This window comes from Oncorhynchus tshawytscha, linkage group LG26, assembly GCF_018296145.1.
Source record: "Oncorhynchus tshawytscha isolate Ot180627B linkage group LG26, Otsh_v2.0, whole genome shotgun sequence".
Lineage (NCBI taxonomy): Eukaryota > Metazoa > Chordata > Actinopteri > Salmoniformes > Salmonidae > Oncorhynchus > Oncorhynchus tshawytscha.
In genome coordinates this window covers 30,392,974-30,410,641 of record NC_056454.1, presented here as the reverse complement: position 1 = coordinate 30,410,641, position 17,668 = coordinate 30,392,974, and the positions used below count along the sequence as shown (strand labels likewise).

Here is a 17,668-nt window from a genome sequence, read left to right as displayed (position 1 = left end):
GTGTTCTGCAGAATTTACAGTTATTTCAGACATTTTGATTTAAATCATTTATTTTTCTTAGGAACTTGGATTCCTGGTGCCACTACTCTGCCCTATCAAGCAAAATGGCAAACTGCTAATTTGGTAATGCTTAATCATGTGGACAAGTATCCTGCTTCTATTGTATTGTGTTTTGGAGAAAATGGCAGTCATGTTAGCAGTAACTGCATAAAATTACTGTGAAACCAAGGTAAATAAAAAAACAGTTTCTCAGTTCCTGTCACGATCGCTGTCGTCGTGGAAATGACCGGACCAAGGTGCAGCATGGTGAGCGTACATTTCTTTTATTGATAAATGTCGCCAACAAACCAACGAACAAGGCCACGACCATGATACTTACTTGGGCTATAATGCCACTAACAAAGACAACTACCCACAAATACAAAAGGTAAAAAGGCTGCCTAAGTATGATTCCCAATCAGAGACAACGATAGACAGCTGTCTCTGATTGAGAACCATAACCGGCCAAAACATAGAAACAAAGAACATAGAGTTTCCCACCTGACCACCCTGACCAACCAAATATAGAGAATAAAAAGATCTCTACGGTCAGGGCGTGACAGTTCCACTCTATGAACAGTTACTGCCTTTTTGCTTGGTAGGGCAGTATTGTCCTTCCAATCTAGCTCAAAAACCAAAACTCTAGTGGCATTCTGCCTTCTCCCCACAGTTTTCAGCAGTTAGCTTCACCCACGACTGGTTCTACAATCCTGATGCTGTGTTTTCATTTTTAGAAAGGTCATTAATCATCACTTGCAATACCGCTTTCTAAACACATGGCCCTTATCGTTCATCAGCAGGAAAGAATTCCTCAAATAAAAAAAGATACACTTACTGTAGCAGGTTTTTACAGATCCATACAGCTATGGGTGCCTCCATCCCACTGAACTACACTAAGTTCCGCTAGACTTCCCGAGTTACCAGAGGTGGGACCAAGTCACTATTAGGCTATTAAGCAAGTCACAAGTAGAATGAATGGGTCAAGTCTTTAGTCAAGTGCAAGTCATACATTCTAAGAGCAAGTCAAGTCCAGTCACATTTTTTCAAGTCAAGTCTCAAGTCCAAATTACAAATGACAAATCTGTGCCTATTTATTGAGGCTATCAGACAGCCCTTTTCACTATTTTATTTATAACACATTTTGATGACGTAATTGTAAAATAGGGACCTTATAGCAGTCTTAATTAAGGGAAATCAGCAGAAGGCAAGGCAGGTTATCCTGCTCAGTGTAGATACATTTACAGGTCTTGGTAATCCATGGTGAATGAGCTATATCATACATCACGGGAAATATGAACAAAGGAAACCATACACATTAATGGAACTTCTACCTCATGCATCTTGCTGAATGTTCATGTGGACAATAAACATACCGACCCTGTCAGAGAGAAATGGTAGGCCTAAATGAAAATGTATCATTTCAAACATGAAACAGACATGTCTAAGTGTTGCAATACGCCATGCTGAGATGGAATGATGAAATGCTAGCAATTATTGTAGGATAAGATGGAATATAGATTTACCATATATCCATTTAATCAGTGGTGGGAAAAGTACCCTGTCATACTTGAGTAAAAGTAAGATACCTTGATAGGAAATGACTCAAGTAAAAGTGAAAGTCACCCAATAAAATACTACTTGAGTAAAAGTCTAAAAGTATTTGCTTTGAAATATACTTAAGTATCAAAAGTAAATGTCATTTAAAAAATGTACTTAAGTATCAAAAGTTAAAGTATAAATCATTTAAAATTCCTTATATTAAGCAAACCAGTTGGCACAATTGTTTGTGTTTTTGAAATGTATGGGTAGCCAGGGGCACACTCCAACACTCAGACATCATTCAGAAACGCCAGATCAGAGGCAGTAGAGTTGCCAGATCAGAGACAGTAGGGTCGCCAGATCAGAAGCAGTAGGGTCGCCAGATCAGAAGCAGTAGGGTCGCCAGATCAGAAGCAGTAGGGATAACAAGAGACGTTCTCTTGATAAGTGTGAATTGGATCATTTCTGGCCTGCTAAGTGTAACGAGTACATTTGGTGGTCAAGGAAAATATATGGAGTAAAAAGTACATCATTTTCTTTAGGAATGTAGTGAAGTAAAAGTTGTCAAAATATAAATAGTAAAGTACAGACACCCCAAAAAACTACTTAATCAAGTAGTATTTTAAAGTATGTTTACGTAAGTTATTTTCACCACTGCATTTAATTAAAATTGAGAAAGCAACAGCAAACATTTCGAAAAGAGAAGCGCTCTCCACCGGCGGCAGTTTGGAGAGTGCAAGTGGAGAGACGCGTCTATGGTGCTTCTTTGCCACAGTAATAATACATTTTAAAAACACATTTAAAATGCAAGCTTCATACGTAAATTATACATTTCAAGCAATTTTGACATAGGCCTTCCAAAAGACCAGTAGGCCTTTGCTAGTAGACTAATTATTGCTTGATGCCCCCTTGCTGGTTCGCTTCTAAATTGAGCTGCATATTTATTTATATGCATCCTCTCCCTACAATTTGATTTTTGCAGTGCACCGGATCCTGTAACTCTACAGCATTGACAGTTTGCTGGTCCATTCAGAGGTTGCGTTTCGCTAGCCAATCTGTTGAATTTTTAACGCTGCTTAGAGAGTAAACCCGCGGAGACTGTGCTACAAAGCCTGGCCAAATAATTTAAAGTAAAGTCATTTTATTGTCTATTAAGCTGAGTCTCAAATCATCAAATATGTAACGTCCAAGTCGTGTGACTGTGATTTACGCGTACACACAGGTCAGGTGTTTGGAACACACTACATAGCTAATTAGTACAGGTGGTCGCCTTTGTCTTCTGTCACTTTTCCATAAACGAACGCTGTGACTTGGAGATATGGCCATTGGGAAACACGTGATGCCTGTTAATGTTCACAGCAAGCATCGGGGCTCTTAACACCCCCTTGTCAGAAGATAGGCCTACTATCAAAAGGCGTTTAGCCTCTATGAATGGGGCAGCCTACTTCCAATTTAGTGCTGAAGACACCCAGGCCTCACAAACAATCTGTACTTGATGTAGGCCATTTTATTTGACTGGAATTTTGCTTGGCATGGCATCTTTTCTTAGATATGACATCACGCAATCGACTACTCTGTGCTTCTCCATCGCCGAGGGAAAGCAGAGCTCAGAGAGTGATTACTACTGCCTGAATCAGTCTTGTTTTCATGGAATGAACTGTCAGTCAGTGGAATATCATCTCGCTTCTAGTCCAACACTTGCTAAATGGTGAGAATAACAGGAGTGGGAGGTTGAAAGACCATATTTGTGGTGAATTGACGATAAATTATTGTATAGTCATTATTTAATGACATGAGAGGACAATTGTTTTGTATATGTTCACACCAGCTAGCTAGCATAATGACAGTGCAGTGGAACAATGTCCGTTGCTAACTAGCTACAATGTTTGACAGTTAGCCTAGCTAGCTAACTAGTCAATACCCTTACGCTAGCTTGTTGACATTTGGCTAGTTAGCTAAGATAGGTGATTGATTTGCACAGAGTATACTAAACCAACATGTTACGCTACTGCTATAGTGGGATGTCACAGGTAATGGGACTATCAAATAATAATTTCCATTTCCTCTGTGAAAATGCGACACTGGCCGTAAATTATGGCCTGCCATAACATAAACGTGTTTGCAGTTACCTAGCAAGCTATATAGCTACAGTTTTTCCTGAACGAGAAGTTAGAAAGTTGTTTACTAGTAAAACGTAACTGGAGCGAATTCTAACGTTAGTTCGTTGCTTGATCAGCTGGCTTGCATGTTTGTTGTGGTCAACCACACAGGCGGTTATGGACGGTTTCATAGCGCATAAGGTAGCTAACGTTAGTGTATAATACAGAGGCGACACAGGCCTGTCACCACCTACAATGGCAATCTATTACCCCCCCCAAGTAGCGAGCTAATGTGAAAGATTGATAGCAAAAGTAGCTAGCTACCACTCCCCCTATTTTCAGTAGGCTATAGAACGCTGTTCCTAGTATCAGCCCAGCAGATGATGATGTAGCTACACCAACAACAACTGCGGGCCTTGTCAGATCTTTTATTGTTTGTTTTTGTGTTGTGTATTACCTAGTTGTAAAGATGTATGGTTTACTGAAAAAGGTTATCTGAATTTTCAGCTGTAGTTTCACTCCTGTGTGCTACTGCATTTCTTCCTCCTGTTTACCCATCTGCCCACATAGTCACACATTCATGCTGCAACGCCTCAAAGGCTGACCTATTTTGAGCCCTTACACAATTCATGCCAAGCTGCTTACAGAGACCATAAGAACCTGTGGTATAGGTCATTTCTATTTTGCCATATCCCCATAGTTTGACATTCTCTGCACTAACTTCTTGTGCAAAGTCTGATTTGAGTATGATTATAAGCCTAAATGTTTAAAAACAAAAAGTGTTTCTAAAATGCCATGGTATAAGACACATGAACTGAGCATCATCAAGAGAAAATACAACTTGCAGTAGTAGAGACAGAGGCCTGTCAGTTTGCTGCTGTGTAGCAGTCACGCAAAACTATACTTCCTAGTTCGAGCTGCATTTCTATGGTCATAGCATTGGGGTCAGTACATAGCTGAGGTTAGCTGGTAACAGCTTGCGTTGTTGTTTCTGAAAACCCCACCAAAGCAGCCAAGAGACCAGGAGGTCCTGGGACAGCAGAGGAAGAGAAAGAGAGTATTCATTATTTCCCCTGGTTGGTTCCCATAGAGGACAGGCATCCTATCAAAGACTGGCCGTCTAGACTCAGATTCAACCAGCTGCTTTGGACAGCACCTCAAAGAACAGCTCACATTTCTTGGGAAACTTTCTTCCTCGCTCACTGTAAATATTTTTGCTGTCTTTAGCTGCTCTTTCATGCTTACCAAGTGTGTTTCTCCTGCCCTGGGTTAGTGTTCAGACTCCGGGTCCACACCCCTGTTCTCTCTACGGCCGTTTGATCGTCCGTGCTGGCTTGGAGCCTGAAGGAAGACATCAGACAGAGTGACTAGGCCAACATCTAAGGCTGCTGGAAACCTGATTGAAGAATATCTGCTTTTATGATTTCTGAATTTATTGAACTTAATCTGAGTGTTTGCTTGAGTGCATCAGTTCAGTTCATCTCCACCAGTGTTTGTCTTTCTGAGGTGACTGGGGTTGTGTTGTTGTGCAGTGGTACATCTAACCTCTTGACCTCTACAGCTGACTTCCTGTTATGATTAGGGTTTGTGTTGAGAGTGGATGAAGACTGAGTCTTATCAAAGAGGGTTTAGTATAAAGACATTAGGAACAAAACATTAAGAACACCTGCTCTTTCCATGACATAGACTGACCAGGTGAATCCAGGTGAAAGCCATGATCCCTTATTGATGTAATTTGTTAAACCCACCTCAATCATTCTAGATGAAGGGGATGAGACCGGTTAAAGACGGATTTTTAAGCCTTGAGACAATTTGGACATGGATTGTGTGTGTGCTGTTCAGAGGGTGAATGGGCAAGACAAAAGAACGCAGCTGGATTTTTCACGCTCAACAGTTACCCGTGTGTATCAAGAATGGTCCATCGCCCAAAGGACATCCAGCCAACTTAACACAACTGTGGAACGCATTGGAGTCATCATGGGCCAGTATCACTGTAGAATGATTTCGACACCGTGTAGAGTCCATGCCGTGATGAATTGAGGCTGTGTTCCTAGGAAGGTGTTTCTAATGTTTGGTATACTCAGTGTAGATTCTACATGTGCTAAGGCCACAAGGGGCTGGAGATTATTACAGATACCTCTGATATTCTTGTGATAGATTACATAAAATCCTTGAAAGATAGCAAAATTCTGTTAATTTACTGGTGAACTTGTAAAGTTTCCAATAATATACCCTCCCTTTGCAGCTGTACTTGCAATAGACTAGGATTGTTGTTTTTCATTCTATTCTTTGAGAATTGTCAGTAAATCAGAATTGAACTATATAACATTTTTAAATATAACATCTCTCCCTCTTTACCACCTCTCTCCTTCCCCTCTTTCTCCTTCTACAGGTGAGTGGCTAGTCCGCCACACCCAGCCTCTGTTGCCATGGACGCCTGTGCCCGTATCCGAGGAGTTCCTCTCAGGAACAGAGCCTCCATCAGGAAAGAGGTTAGTGTCAGACTGCCATATTCTGATTCATTAATTGACTGATCGATTTATTTCATTTAAATGTTGATAACCTGGTACTGTGTGTGAGGTTGTGCATGTGTGAAACCTAAGCTACCCTCTAATTGTGTGTATGGTGTAGACGGTGCGTGACAGTGGGCCTCAGTGTGTGAAGAGCCTTCTGAGGAGCAGGAAGGAGCTGTGCAGCATGGGACTGGAGCTACAGACCAGAGACACACCACGCCTGACTGAGGTGTATATCACAACACACACACGCTTTGATTATGACTTCATGATTTTGAGGATTTCCCTGACTTGTCCTTTTCTTCCCTCAGATCAATTTTGTGTGTTTGCCTGGCCTCTCTGAAGGGGAGGATCTAACTCTACAGGTGAGACGTACTGCACCAGCTCTGACTCTTTTGTAGTTCAATGAATGCGGCACTCAGCAGTAGAAACAAGCATAACAGAACGTTTCTGTAAAAATTTGAGAGTTGGGGCTGGAGAAATGTAACCATTCTCAGATTCATAGACAGCTGTGGATGCAAGGACTGACCATCCATGATATGAAAATGATAGTTTGAACCATGTTTTGAAGCTATAATGTTTGTTTACATTTACTTTGTTTACAAATATTAGAGTAAAACAAGCTTATATTTTGGGTTCTGATGGGGTATGACAGTTGAACTAAACTCATGAGGCATTTATTTATAAGTTATATTCTTCAAGAATCAATGGGTACATATAATTAATGAATTAAGTCCAAAAATGGATGTAGCAACTGCTGATTGCCCCTTTAAGTGATTCGTTATTAACGTATTATTTGTGTGATGTTCTGTCCTCGTTCCCAGGCCCTGTCGTCTCTCCCAGGGGACCTGGCGGAGCTCCTGAGGTCTCCCCACGTTACCAGTCTGAGGAACGAAGAGGTGCTGCTGCTGAAGGACAGCAGGAAACCAGCCGACAGGAGGGACTCTACTACACAGGTAGACATGAGAGGAGGAAGTGTCTAATAGTGTCTAATGTGTGTTTCTCAGGTCTATAGACTGCTTCAGAGGAAATACAGTATTTCACAGGTAAATAAGAGTTCAATATAGGTTTGAAGCTGATTCATAGGACCTTACTCAGGCTGCTTGTAAAGGCCTGAGAGATTCTGTGTTTTCACCCTGTTGAACCTAGCCAGGTATACAGATCTCTGGGATAGTGTGCTTGCTTGTTTTCTCACCAGTGATTGCCACATTGTCCTGCCTGGTCCCATGTGTCTGTGCTAGTGTTCAGTCTGGCTCTGCAGCATTGTGGTTACAGTGTGTGTGACATACAGATATACAGACAGGCAGTGCAACTAAAACTGAGCCTCTACCCACGGTGGCCAAGACAGAAGTGACGCTGAGTGTTCTATTCTGCATATACAACAACACATCAGACCACAATCAGACATGTAGACATAACAAGACTGTCCCAGTAGAGCCCCTCTCTCTGTAAGACACAGACCGAAGGAAAGAGAACTCTTGCGTGAATTCCTGTGAGTTTCCAAAGCCAAAGACTCTCCGATGATTACCGTGTCTTGGCAGGCGCTGACAGTCTGCAGACCTAGTTTTTTATTCCTCAAAGAGCTAATTGTCCGTTGGCAGTAAGAATAAACTACTGTACCAGGCAGCCAGCAAACTCTGACTGTTTCTTCTCTATCCTCTGCAGCAGTGCTCGATAAAGGCGGTGTGTGTTGTAAGGCACAGCTCCAGCCCGAGTCAGGCCATTGTTGGTGTGTTGGTGGGCCTGCTGGGGCGTTATGCTGCGGGGGTCCGTTATGCCCTGGAGCTCCAGGCCCTCCACAGGGGCACGGCAGAACCCTGCCAGCCCGAGGACGATGACACCAACCAGTCTGTGTCTTCCATCGAAGATGACTTTGTCACCGCTCTGGAACACCTAGAAGAGGAGGCCACTGGAGAGAATAACAACGGTAGGTTCATCACAGCTCTATGTAGATGAACGTTCAATAGAGCATGATGTGTTCACTTATTATTGCGTAACCTTAAGTGTTAAGTACATTTTAGACCGAAACATTTACCCCTCCACTCTCTATCTCCCTCTCTCCCTAGCCGATGACTCTTATCTCCATGGAAACCACCGTGATGTAGCCTCCCAGACAGTCCCTGCCCACAAGAGAGACAAGGACCTATCAGGCTCCAGGATCATAATCAGCTCTTCCCACAGGATGTCCTCAACCAATCGTAGGCCTCCTCCAGAGGTGTCCGTTACCGTACAGTGCTCCAGAAGGGCAGATTCCCAGTGGACCCTCTGCAGCCCTAGAGCCCGGCTCCCCTCCCCCACACGTCCTGTCAGCGAATCAGAGGAGTCGGACGGGTCCAGCCCTAGTCCAATCATCTTCCTAGATGAGGTTGGCTACCAGAAAAGTCTCAAAGCGACACTGGACATCCCTCAGATCCCCGGGGGGCCGACGGACAGGGTGGAGGACTCTGACTCTGAGGTCAGCGAGTTCTTCGACAGCTTTGACCAGTTTGACGACCTAGACGAGCTGAGCTCAGAGAGCTGTACACTCACCTTGCCTTTAGACCCGACTTCCTCTGTTATCATTACCGGCCCAGACCAGAAGAAGAAGTACTCTGGTACTGGCAAGTCAGGGTCCAAGAAAGTGTCCCGAAGCTGTTCCACCATGAACCCTCACCGGTTTGACCAGCGCACCCTCCCTGCGAATGTGAAGAAGCCCACCCCACTCAGAAGTCCCCTCCCCCTTGGCTCTCCGTATGGATCCCCTGACTCCCCCCGGCCGGCCTGGACCTCCTGTGAGGAAGGTGGAGGTCCTCTGTTTAGCCCCGTTAGCTCCTCAGCCTTCAGCCCACTCGGAGATGGAGCTCTGGATTACTTCTGGAAGACAGAGGGAGATGGAGGAGATGAGTCAGAGCTAAAGAAACCCCAGGACCTGTGTTCCCTCTACAAGACTTACTCAGACTTTGCCAGCAGTCTGTCCAAGGAGATCCTGGGCTCTGTGTGTGGATACCAGTCTCCCGTGGACCTCAACGACAACAAGAACCTGAGCTGTGTCTGTCACAAGGAGTTCCAGAACCAGTCTGGACACGTCATGAAGCTGTCTGAGATCCAGGAGACGGTGACTGTCTCCAAGCTGCAGCAGAAGCCCCAGTCTCTGAAGGACGGCATCCAGAGGTTCGCTACAGACTTGGTAGAGATGAGTCTGGGCAGCGCTCTGAGAGACCTGCAGAAGGGAGTGTCCTCTTGCACCACCACCCTCTGCCACCTGGCTGCCAGACTCACCTCGTCTGTCTTCCAGATGGCCTTCCAGGAGATCGGCATGCGCCGCGCCTACGTCCTGAAGGAACGGGCCATCAACGGACTGGCTGGGTTCCTGGTGGGAGAGGCAGTGTCGGGCGCTCTGAAGGACTTCCTGACCTTGAAGAAGCAGATGTTCAACAGCACCGTGACTCAGTTTGCCGCCGACCTGGCGGAGGAACTAGTGTATGAGGGGATGATGGAAGTGTGTCAGTTCTCCCACCCCTCCACCCCCCTCACCCCCAGTGACTGGTCCTTCAGCGTGGGGGAGGAGGACGATGAGGAGGTGGTGTCCTCCTATGCCTCGGACCTCTCTGAGTCTGTCCTCCAGGAGGCCTTCATCGAACTGTCCCAGGCTGACGTGGCCTTCACCACCCAAGCAGCCATCAGTGTCTCTCTGGACAACATATTCAACGTCAGCATTGACGAAACACACACTACCTGCGGTACTGCTGCTGACCACCAGCCTAACCCTGCCGAGGAAGGCCCAGGTCCATCAGGGGAGGATGGCTGTACTGTGAAGAAGGCTCTGTTCTGTGTGTCTGGGATGGCCAGCTGTGTACCTGTCCCCCAGGCAGGCCAGGCCCTCTTCCACGACTCAGAAGAGATCTGCCAGTGTAAGATCAGCCTGGCCCAGACAAGCCCCAAGAGGAGCTGCAGCTCAGAGAGCAGAATGGTGACCACAGCCGCCTCTGATGCTACTGCTGCCACACAGACTGACCTGCTGCCAAAGACCCCCTTTCACAACTTCTCTGGCAACATGGTGGATATGATAGTGAGTGAAGCATGTGAGCTGATGACTGCCACAAAGATGAAGAAGAAGGTGGAGGACTGTGCTGACTTCCTTTCTAAAGCCATTGTTGGTCGGGGACCTCCATCCAGACAGGAGGGTACTGTCACTGACCATACCTCCCACTCCTCTCTCCACCCTCATTCTCAGAACCCAGGGAGAGTGACCTGTGAGTCAGGCTCCAGGACCAGCAGAGCTGTCTCAGAGACCTGGCCTGTGATGATGAAGGACACTCTAGAGATTCCAGGGTTGGAGATGGACAGCCGGGAAGGCAGGAAGATGGCCTCCGGTGAGGAGATGGTTCCCGGCACTGGTTGCAAGTCCAGCGGGACCCCTGGTACGCCCCCCTCCACCCCCCAGCATCCCAACAAGGTGTCCCAGGAGAAGCAGATCAAGCAGTTCTCCAAGAAGCTGAAAGGCAAACTGGCCAAGGAGTTCTCTCCCGCCACCCCTCCATCCACCCCACACTACCAGCCAGGGCCTGAGCCCAAAGAGTCTCCCTCTGAGATGGACAAGGCTGACTTCATGCTCAAACTGATGAGGTCTCTGTCTGAGGAGGCAGACGTGAATGAGGAAGAGGAGGGTGGAGTAGAGGGGCTTAACTCTGGAACCGAGACAGGAAACTGTCTGCAGCCAGAACTCAACCTATTTGTTGGAGGACACAAGATGGCCGACAAGGGAGCCCTCTATTATGCAGAGCGCCTGGCGTGCCACATCGTCTCCATGGCGACAGAGATGGACACTCTGGGAGGAGTGGAGGATAGAGGTAGTAGGACGGTGGCGGAGAGAAGAGACAGCGTGGCCCAGTTCTCGGAGCAGACCCTGAACACGCTGTGGATCTACGCTGGCGAGGTCGCGGGAGAGGTGATCAGTGACGTGAAGAGGATAATGGGGTCAGGACAGTGTCGTCAAATATCAGTCAAACGAGCCAGCCAGGACTGGTCAGGGGAATGCCCTCACCACCACAACCAACTCCAGCCCAGTGAACACAGCAGGGGCTGCAGAGTGGGTCATCTGGCTGAACAGTGGTCTGGTGACCTCCTTTCCTCTGTCCTCCACCCGTCAATTTCCACATCTACTGCCAGCTCTGGCCTGTCCTCTGACTACCCCAGCTGTGAAAGTGTGACAGATGAGTATGCTGGCTACCTCATCAGGCTGCTGAAGAAAGAGGGAGGCAGCAGGGAGCTGGTCCTGGATCAGTATGCCAGCCGTCTGGCCTATCGCTCCATCAAACTGGGCCTGGCCCATGCTGCCCGCAACATGAAGAAGAGACCCTCCTCCTCCAGGCACCACTCCTCCAGGAGGCTCCACCAGGATGGCTGCAGGGGGCCCAACGCTGAGCTGTCTGTACCCAGGGACGAAGCAGGGAGAGTGGGATCTCCTTCCAGCGACTCTGATGATGGGAGCCAGAGGGAGTACATGGAGCTGGTGAACTTCGCAGAGTCGTTGGCGTACAACATCACCTGTGATGTCACACGCAAACTCTGTGTGTCGTCAGACCGACTACCCAAGTCCCTGACTGACTCGTGTCTGTGTCAGAAATTCAAGCTGGAGGACATGGCAGAGAACCTGATCAGGAACTCCTTTTCATGCCCCCTGCTGGCCAACGAGGGAAAGGGCAGGCAGTACCACAGCACAGGCTGCCTGGACGACGGAGGCTACAGCAGTGGAGTCATGCAGGTAAGTTTGGTTTAGTTCATCATTTTATTTGAGTAGGGAAAGATACTGTTAAAACATATACACATTGATTTAACAGCAGTCTGATTCATGTTATCATCATTGCATTGTAGCATTAGACTTCAGCTTTCTCCAATTCCCAGCATTTGTCTCTGCAGGTCATGGAACACTATGCCAGGAAGATAGTGGACGACACGCTGGAGATGGGCCTGGCCACGGCCGGACACCCAGCCCAACAGGGTCAAGACAGACAAGCCCACTCTGAGAGACCGTCTGAGGGAGGAGCAGTGGGCTCTGTGCTGGGGGAGACAACCTGCCTATACTGCCAGGTCAAGAAGTTTCAGCCATTTTTTTTCTGATGGATTACTTATGGTCTATCACCCACTCATTTTTTTATATACAGTTCTTGAGTATTCATGTTTGTTATTACAGGTCATCGAGTGTCCGTTCTGCTCGTGGCCTAGCAGGCAGTACATCCTTGGGGCAGGAGCAGGCCAGAGGAGGAGGCCAGACGGGGAGGTGGGGGTGTGTGGCCTGGAGATCCCTGAGATCCACATCGATCTGGACCGCAGGGCAGTGTTCGCAGAGGAGATCGTCACTACGGCAATGGAGGGGGCGAAACGAGAGCTGAGCAACACCAGCCTGAATGCTGACAGCGGGATCGGACACGACGGGCAAAGCTTTGCCGAGAGTCTGACCGCAGAGATCATGACGTCCGCGCTGTCCAACGCATGCCAGACTGCCAACCTCAGGTACAAATATATTGTGGCAAAGTCTGTGTAAGACACAACACCACCAATCTGTGATGAGCCTTAATGTTCTAGAGAGCAACCACATGGTGAGTCAAGACCCATAAGATTCCATGACTGTTCACATGGATTTCCTTATGGTTAACCATGATGCTTAGTAATATGTAAGGCTTTGACTAATTCTTGTGACGCACCATCTTGGGCAATTAATTGAAGAGTCCATAATTTTCGCAATTTTGTACTTGACCAGATTACACAACAATAGTAAAGGAGCCAAGAAGAGGTCCACCATCTTGATTACTAACTAGTTCTCTCAGTCCCTAATGTTGATAGGATTACGAACTGTATGTCTCTGTATAAAGATTCTGTATCTTTATTCTTGTGTCTGGTTCCCTTTCTCCATGTCCTGTGGTAGCTCTCCAGGCAGGGAGGCCACAGAGTCCACGGTGTCCCAGCAGCTCAGTCTGAGTGTGGGAGATGACAGTCTGGGCAGCTGGTCCAACCTTAGCTTTGAGGACGAGCACCCCGACGAGACCAGCAGCTTCCTGCACCTCAGCGACAGGTAGGGAACACACAGAACATCATGTAGTCTCAAACTAATCTGCTCTGTTCTTTTAGTTTCTCTGAAGTAGAGGTCGACCGATTATGATTTTTTTCAACGCCGATACCAATACCGATTTTATTGGAGGACCAAAAAAAGCCGATACCGATTTAATCAGCCCATTTTTATTTATTTATTTGTAATAATGACAATTACAACAATACTGAATGAACACTTATTTTAACTTAATATAATACATCAATAAAATCAATTTAGCCGGCCATTCCGATTAATCGGTCGACCTCTACTCTGAAGGCTACATTAGAGAGATCTAATCTAGATTAGTTGATTAATGATTCACCTCTTGAAACACTACTTTAATGTCTTTGAGTACTGTTTTCTGTCTCACTCTTTCACACCAGCGAAGGACTAACCCATGTTCAATGTCCACAGATGGATTGATATATAAGTGAGTAGAGCTTTAGACCAGGGTTGTGGCATTCAGCCTAGACTTCAATTAATGCTGAAACTAATAAAGGCAAATTCAGTCATCACTGCTTTGGCTGCACTGCCAATGAGAAATAGATGTATTTTTCAATCAAGAGGTCAAATGGCAATTCCCATGGCATTTTAAGGTGACTGTGGTGATTGGGGATTAGCTGGTTTGATGCTGTGAGACTGAGTTGAGATCAGTACAAGACTGGTTTCTCCATGCTGTCTGTCGGATGGCTGCTGGATGATGTGAGGTCATCAGCAGAATGTATAGTTTGGGAACCTGTAGGACCTTCTGCTGCCGAGAAACAATTATCTCTGATTTGAGCAAATATTACATTACATATATTCTCTCAAATGTTATATAATTTAAATAGCTGATTAATGCCAAGTTCTGCTGAGATTGTTTGAGTTAATGCATCATAAGGATAATATATCACTTTTAAGTGATAAATGGCTTTTCCTTTATGATAGAAACACACACACATACTGGTCTGTTAGTGAATCTGATGTAATGCTCTGAGAGTGACGTGGTCTCACCCAGTCTCACGGTTGGAGGAGAGTTATTGACGTTCCCTGGCTCAGCCTGATATCTCTATGGAAGCAGACCCAGTCAACATGTATCTCCCCAGATACTGAATGGGAGAATGTGTGAGGAGAACAGATAGTTATTTTGAAGGTATGATAATATTTTTTTAAGGTGTGTCTGTAGCGGCCTTTCTCTCTCTCTCTCTCTCTGCCTCAGGCCCTTTCCACAAGAACAAAGTCCTTCCACCATTTGTTATTCATTAGCTTCTCTCTCTCCCTTCAAAATACTTTCCCAACTGTCTCCCAACTGTCAACAAATAAACTAGATAACTCAGGAAGGGAAAGGCTCCATTGTAAAGGTTTTCAAACCCTAGAAGAACTGATTGACTTAACAATCTCTCAGCATACCACTTTCATAAACCACAGCTACGGAGACAGTATTTTAGCTCAGGTCATCATTTAACTAGTTGGTGGAGCTATTTTTAGGTCTCCTCATCATTCTTTACATACCAGAGTGCGCAGTGTGCAGGTTCCAGCCAGCCTGATAATCAGGGCTAATTTAACTAAACAAAAAAATACATATTGTCTGCTAGGTACCTCGACTAACCAGTGCACATTAACTCTATACCAGTGCCTCCTGTATATAGTCTCACTATTGTTATTTTACTGCTGGTCTTTAATTGCTTGTTACTTTTATTTCTTATTCTTATTTTTTTTAACTGCATTGTTGGTTAATTAAGGGCTTGTAAGTAAGCATTTCACCCCCAATTTTTTTTTAACCTTTATTTAACTAGGCAAGTCATTTAAGAACAAATTCTTATTTTCAATGACGGCCTAGGAATAGTGGGTTAACTGCCTTGTTCAGGGGCAGAACGACAGATTTGTACCTTGTCAGCTCTGGGATTTGAACTTACAACCTTTGGGTTACTAGTCCAATGCTCTAACCACTAGGCTACGCTGGTCTACACCTGTTGCATTCAGCACATGTGACTAATACAATTTAGTTTGATAAGTGCAGTGAAAAGTGTTGTTTTACAGGGTCAGCCATAGTAGTACTGTGCCCCTGGAGCAAATTAGGGTTAAGTGCCTAGCTCAAGGGCCTTGTCGGATCTACAGTGTGTTGTGATGCTGCCAGCTGGATGTCCCAGTGGAATTCACAAGTGAAGACTAGTATGCAGTGATCTCATCTAACATAATTGGGCTGTCATCAGTTATTGCTTTGAGTGTTTTTTCAGGACCAAAACTATTGTATGAGCCTCACATTGAGATGGATCATGTAATGCTTTAAAGCAGTTGTTGCTGTCAGGTAAGAAAGATCAACCAGGTCTCTTATGAACCTGCTTGACCGAAGTGATTCCCATGCCTAAGACTGTGTGTGTGCCCATTGTTGAACGGTTGTCTCCCCAGCAGCAATGGGAACAGCAGTAGTTGGAGCAGGTTAGGGTTAGTTGGAGCAGGTTAGGGTTAGTTGGAGCAGGTTAGGGTTAGTTGGAGCAGGTTAGGGTTAGTTGGAGCAGGTTAGGGTTAGTTGGAGCAGGTTAGGGTTAGTTGGAGCAGGTTAGGGTTAGTTGGAGCAGGTTAGGTTTAGTTGGAGCAGGTTAGGGTTAGTTGGAGCAGGTTAGGGTTAGTTGGAGCAGGTTAGGGTTAGTTGGAGCAGGTTAGGGTTAGTTGGAGCAGGTTAGGTTTAGTTGGAGCAGTTTAGGGTTAGTTGGAGCTGGTTAGGGTTAGTTGGAGCAGTTTAGGGTTAGTTGGAGCTGGTTAGGGTTAGTTGGAGCTGGTTAGGGTTAGTTGGAGCTGGTTAGGGTTTGTCGGTTCAGGGTTAGTGTCATTGCTAGGATTAGGGTAATGGACAGGGTTATGATCAGTGTGTGTATGTTACCAGTGTTGAGCAATGGTCTTGTCTCTTGCAGCAATGGGAACAGCAGTAGTTGGAGCAGCCTGGGGTTAGAGGGAGAGATGTATGAGGAGCACCTGTCCTTCTCTCCTTCCGACAGGTCGGTCCATACATGCATACACGCACGCACGCACACACACACATCTAACACTGCTATAATGCTGACTGCTAACTCCCACATAGGTGCAGGTTGAAGTTGCCCTCAACCACAGATGTAAGATCAGATCCTATCCCTCAATCCTAACCTTTACCATTAGAAAACCATTACATAATGTGATCCTGTGTCAGTGGTTAGGGTCAACTTCTACCTACGCCCCCTAATCATTGCATGATGTCAGAGCTGTGATCAGCAACACTGTAGAATGTGACTGTATGAGACAACAGCTTCTACCCTCTACAGATCCCTCTTGATAACCATTGAGGACAGAGAATGTCTTTGTCAGTGTGTTCTTCGCCACTATGTCGGCACACAAGTGGAATTAGCCTAGTCAATGGAATCAGTGTGTGTGTGAACCTGCTGCATGTTCTAAAGTGAGTGTGGGAAGGATTGAAGCAGGTTTCTCTGTCTGCCTGTCTGGCTGGCTGCTTGTCTGCCTGCATGCTGCATGGCTGAGTGTGATGACAACAGATCAGTGTTAATCGTCAACAAATATAGGGAATAAAATATTCGTCAAACACCTATTTTCACTGGCAATTGACGAGACTATAACTGACTAAATAGACCCAGAAAAACTACCACTAAACGTAAATGATTTTTTATTTGAGTTGATTAAAATGAGACGAGACAACATTTTCTCTGAGTAAAATCTGAATACTACGTGGACTGGACAAGAGTGTTTTGTAGAGCACGTAGTTCTCGACAAAACAGTGGGAAGGATACGGCACACATCCTAGCCTATATCAGCTGGTGAGCTGCAGGGGAGCAAGCAATGAGTGTGGGCAGACAGGCTCCGCCTTCCAATTATACACATCGCGCAGGCGACTGTCTTGCTTCCCCGTAGCGAACCAGTCACCACCAATGTTCTAGTTAGATACCCTTTGCCTGGTTTAAGAAACACAAGCTGCTTTAAGAAGTTAAAAACAATAGCAGCCTTTAGTTTAAATTAACATGCCAGGTATATTTTTCTCTCCCTTCAGGATAGAAAAGTCTCGCTCAACCCGCTGTATTTCATAGCCAGGTTCTGTAGACAACGTACTTGCCAAGTCTCCCTCTTTTCCTCAGAAAAAACAGCTTGATTCTAGCCATTACTCTTCAAATGATATTACCTGTAATACAGCCGCAATGTTTTTTTCTTTCTATCATCCATTGGCGGTCTTATATTCATAAAGCATATCTCGGGCTGTTTTAAAACTTAGCTACTTGCGGACCGGACCGTTCACCATTGGTTTAGGCTACCCCTTGTTCAGTCAAGTTACCTTATTAGCTGGCTATAGCGAACAACCTGGGGCGCGTTCAGCAGGATGCAATGTTTTGGAAAGTTCAGATAGAAATATGCTATGTAGAACAAACATGCCTCTGACATGTTGAATAAGG

General features: G+C 45.7%; 1 protein-coding gene across 3 annotated transcripts in view; it reads left to right on the top strand.

Moving 5' to 3' along the window:
• Positions 1 to 2,877: 2,877 nt before the first annotated feature.
• The window catches only part of LOC112225510 (A-kinase anchor protein 11), a 24,188-nt gene continuing 9,397 nt past the window's right edge, over positions 2,878 to 17,668 (top strand). Inside the window, exons 1-11 of one of the 3 annotated variants that reach the window (XM_024389534.2) lie at positions 2,878 to 3,286; positions 6,070 to 6,169; positions 6,309 to 6,419; positions 6,502 to 6,555; positions 7,015 to 7,146; positions 7,859 to 8,117; positions 8,257 to 11,933; positions 12,089 to 12,259; positions 12,363 to 12,682; positions 13,095 to 13,241; positions 16,151 to 16,234. In XM_024389534.2, coding sequence (XP_024245302.1) covers positions 6,107 to 6,169; positions 6,309 to 6,419; positions 6,502 to 6,555; positions 7,015 to 7,146; positions 7,859 to 8,117; positions 8,257 to 11,933; positions 12,089 to 12,259; positions 12,363 to 12,682; positions 13,095 to 13,241; positions 16,151 to 16,234 — 5,018 coding nt within the window. In that variant the 5' untranslated portion in view covers positions 2,878 to 3,286; positions 6,070 to 6,106. Of the gene's footprint in view, positions 3,287 to 6,069; positions 6,170 to 6,308; positions 6,420 to 6,501; positions 6,556 to 7,014; positions 7,147 to 7,855; positions 8,118 to 8,256; positions 11,934 to 12,088; positions 12,260 to 12,362; positions 12,683 to 13,094; positions 13,242 to 16,150; positions 16,235 to 17,668 lie in introns of all 3 variants that reach the window. The other 2 variants (XM_024389533.2, XM_024389535.2) reach the window with 2 other exon arrangements.